This window comes from Dendronephthya gigantea, unplaced genomic scaffold (genome assembly GCF_004324835.1).
Source record: "Dendronephthya gigantea isolate DGI-Jeju-01 unplaced genomic scaffold, DenGig_1.0 000055F, whole genome shotgun sequence".
Lineage (NCBI taxonomy): Eukaryota > Metazoa > Cnidaria > Anthozoa > Malacalcyonacea > Nephtheidae > Dendronephthya > Dendronephthya gigantea.
The window spans coordinates 153932-157742 of record NW_021163065.1 but is presented as its reverse complement, the minus strand read 5'-3'; the positions used below and the strand labels follow the sequence as shown (position 1 = coordinate 157742).

Below are 3811 nucleotides of genomic sequence, written 5' to 3'. Positions count from 1 at the left end.
GACGATTTAAATACACCACCACCTTCTTTCACACCAGTTTATGGTCCAATTGATGTGGAGCAGCATACCAAACCTACACCCCTACCAGTTGGCACCCAAACAACTCAAAATAAATCAAAGCTGAAAAAAAAGGTTAACCAGCAAGTTGTCCTTGAGATGCAATACGAAGTCCTCAAGGTGCAAAAGGAAATGATTCTGCTGAAAAATGAGAAACTGAAACTACAGGTAGCGGAGTTGAAAGAAAAGGCAAATGGCAGTAGGTTAATATCTTCCGTAGAGAGATTATAATTTTTGATTGAGGGATTTATAATATTTATATCGGGGGTAACATAGACATTGCTTGAAATCATTGTGTACTATAAGTGTATACAGTAAATTAATTACATTATTGAGAATATTACTTGTATTTCATTATTACAGCATTTGTGTTACAGTGGGACCAGTTTTATTATAGGTTCTAGGTTAAGCTTCAATCATTTAATGTTGAAAGGTTTGCTGCAGCCAATAAATCAAATATGTATATATAAATATTGCAAGACCTTTCAGACATACCTCTTGTTTTGGGGCCCCAGCTAGTGCTGTTGTGTATAATATAAGTTACTATAGAATGTGCTTAATTATCTTGTATTTCCCAATATTGAAATAATTTCAGGAAAAATGTATTGTAAATTGTTGTGTGGCATATATGCATGCATGGTACATATTTCAATTAAAAAAAGTTATTTGTGATATGTGCCCTGATTTGCCTTCCTGTGTCATGGCCAACCTGTGGTTCAACCTCTGGATCTGGTTCTTCTAGATCAACATCCTCTTCTTCATCTGGCTCATTAAACATTATTGCAATATTCTGAAGGACAGCACAAGCACCAATTAACAAGCAGACTTTCTCTGGTTCCATTCTGATCTCTGAATGCAGTAGGTGGAACCTTCTCTTCCATCGCCCAAACACTTGCTCAATCAATACGCGTGTTTTCTTCAAAGACCGATTAAATGCTCTTTCCTTTGCTGTAGTAGGGTCTGTGTAAGGTGTCATAAGGTAGGGTTTTAAGGCGTAACCACTATCTCCCAATATGATCCCATCTTCCAGTGATGTGTGATGCTGCTCTATAAACTGTTGTATCTGTGACATTCGAAATATATGGCTGTCATGGACACTTCCAGGCCATCGGGCAACCAGATTTATGAACCTTCCTAAATGAAATGTGAAGAATGTTTGCTTTTCGACTGTATTCCATGCATTCCACCAGTATTAACAGTATCCCTACTTTACTATAGTAATTGTAACTATAATTGGTACATATAGAGTATAATAATTTACCTCGATCGTCGCAAATTGCTTGAACATTAATAGAATGATAGCGTTTCCGATTGACGTAATAATTCTCGTTTAGATGTGGTGCCTGGATTCGAATATGCGTACAATCGATACAACCAATAACGCCAGGAAAATTGGCCATGTCGTAAAACCCGTTCTTTATTTTCTCTTTTTCTTGATTTGAAGGCCAACGAATGAACTGTTCTCGTTTGTTTGATAGAGCAAGGCATACGTCACGAACTACTCGCGATACGGTGGACTTGTCAACGCCAAATGTGTCTCCGATAACCTGTAGGAAGCTTCCGCTTGCGAAAAACCGTAGTGCGATGAGAACTTGGACGTCGGGAATTAGTGAAAAATTTCTTTTAGTGTCACGAACAAGGTCATCGTACAGCAAATTTGTAATGTAATTTATTGCTTGGTAACCAAATCTGTATCTAATTCGCAATTCCGCATCAGTTAAACCTCGAATGTTCACGTTATCGTGACGATATCGCCTTTGTCTGCGAGGAAAATTCCGTATTGGTACAACAAACTGTAAAACATCCGCCATGTTATTTCGCACTTAACCTAGGATTAAAATTTTAAACCACCTAGCTAGCAGGGTTAATTTTTTTATCAATTTTAACCCAGGGTTAACGCTAACCGAGCTTTGTGCAACGCGAATCAACCAAGGTTTAAAATTTAACCCTGGGTTAGGCATTTTTAACCCTGGGTTAGCGTTAACCGGCTTTTGAACAACCGGCCCCTGATGTCCTGTGGTGGATCAGAGGCCACAGACGCGATTTTCGATCATTTGTCGCGAACCGCATTGGGGAAATACAAACATCGAGCGAGCCAGTGCAATGGCAACACGTGCGGACAGATGAAAATCCGGCGGACCTTTGCACTAGAGGAGCAACCCCTTCAGAATTATCAGATGACAGTTTATGGTGGAATGGACCAAAGTGGTTGCTAGAAGACAAATCAAGCTGGCCGAAGATGCAAATTGGAACTCGACCAAATGATCTACCCGAGGCGAAACCTGCCAGCACCGTGACTAAGAACGAAACGGTTACGACAGCGACAGTTTGCCATTACCAACGCCCAGTCGAAGACAGTAAGGAAAACAACGGTGTGGAGGCTGGATCCTAAACGGTATTCCAACTGGATACGATTAGTACGGGTGCTCGGGAGAGTGAGAAGATTTATTCATAACACGCGAAACTCGGAAACGCGGGGTTAGCGACCAGGAGCTGCTTCCCGAGGAGTTACGGGACTCGGAAGAGAGTATAATTTGTCTTGCGCAACAAGACGCATTTAGTAACGAGTATAAAGCCCTCCAGACCAGAAAACAAATGTCACCCAAGAGTACGCTGACGAAATTAAATCCTCGGCTGGATGAACAAGGACTGATTCGGTCGGACAGTCGATTACGATTTGCAGAATTTCTTCCGTACGACATCAGATTTCCGATAATCCTGCCCAGAGGACACTGGGTAACTAAACTGACAGTCAAACATTTTCACGAGCGATCGAATCACACGGCTGGTATAAACTTCGTCCTATCACAGATAAACCAACGATACTGGATCCCAGCAGCGAGGGAGGAAATCCGCGAGTGGGAGAATGAGTGCAACACGTGTAAGAAGAGGAAGTCCAAACTCGGTGCGCAAATTATGACCCCTCTTCCACCGAGCCGACTTTGCCTCACCTATCGCGCCTTTGACCAAACGGCAGTTGATTACGCGGGACCTTTCCAGACGATACAAGGACGAGGGAAAACAAGGAAAAAGCGTTGGTTATGTGTGTTCACTTGCATGTCCACACGAGCAGTACATCTCGAAGTCGCATGGGGCCTGGATACAGATAGCTTCCTGAACGTTTTCACCAGATTTACAAGCAGACGGGGTGTACCGAAAGAAATGTCGAGTGACAACGGTACCAATTTCGTGGGTGCGGTTAATGAACTGAAAGAACTTTTGTGCCAACTCGACAAGGACAAAATCAAGAGAAACGCAGCCAACGTAAGTGTCAAATGGAACTTTAATCCTCCAGCAGCCCCACACTTTGGGGGCGTTTTTGAAATTATGGTTAAGGCTGCAAAAAAGGCCGTGTATGCAGAGTTATGGGTGATAGTGATGTGACGGATGAAGAGCTGGTGACAATATATACCGGGGTAGAAGGTCTGCTGAACTCAAGACCCCTAACTTGTCAATCCGCAGACCCTAGAGATGACGTTCCGTTAACGCCCAACCATTTTATTCATGGCCAAATGGGGGAAAACTTCGCGCCAGAGAACGTGGATACCACGCAGTTCAACCCTCGCAAGCGGTGGCGGAAAGTACAGGAGCTGATTTCTCGAGTATGGGACAGATGGTTAAAAGAGTTCTTGCCAATGTTGACACCCAGAACAAAATGGAATTAAGTCATGAAAGAATTGAAGAAAGGAGACGTGGTCTTGGCACTCCAAAAGGATCTACCGCGAGGGCGATGGCCACTTGGAAGGATTGTGGA

General features: G+C 42.9%; 1 protein-coding gene across 1 annotated transcript; it reads right to left on the bottom strand.

The window, feature by feature from the left end:
* Positions 1-221: 221 nt before the first annotated feature.
* LOC114529211 (putative nuclease HARBI1) lies at positions 222-2048 on the bottom strand. Its single transcript, XM_028550968.1, has 2 exons — positions 1319-2048; positions 222-1191 (listed from the first exon to the last, which is right to left on the bottom strand). Exons 1-2 carry the CDS (start codon positions 1866-1868, stop codon positions 710-712), a joined length of 1032 nt encoding a protein of 343 aa, XP_028406769.1. The 5' UTR covers positions 1869-2048; the 3' UTR covers positions 222-709.
* Positions 2049-3811: the final 1763 nt, after the last annotated feature.

Excerpts from the sequence above, each read along its gene's own strand:
- LOC114529211 (XM_028550968.1), bottom strand. The coding sequence starts at position 1,868 with ATGGCGGATGTTTTACAGTTTGTTGTACCAATACGGAATTTTCCTCGC. Across the intron at positions 1,192-1,318 it reads AGCAATTTGCGACGATCGAG|GAAGGTTCATAAATCTGGTT; the intron begins GTAAATTATTAT and ends CATTTCATTTAG.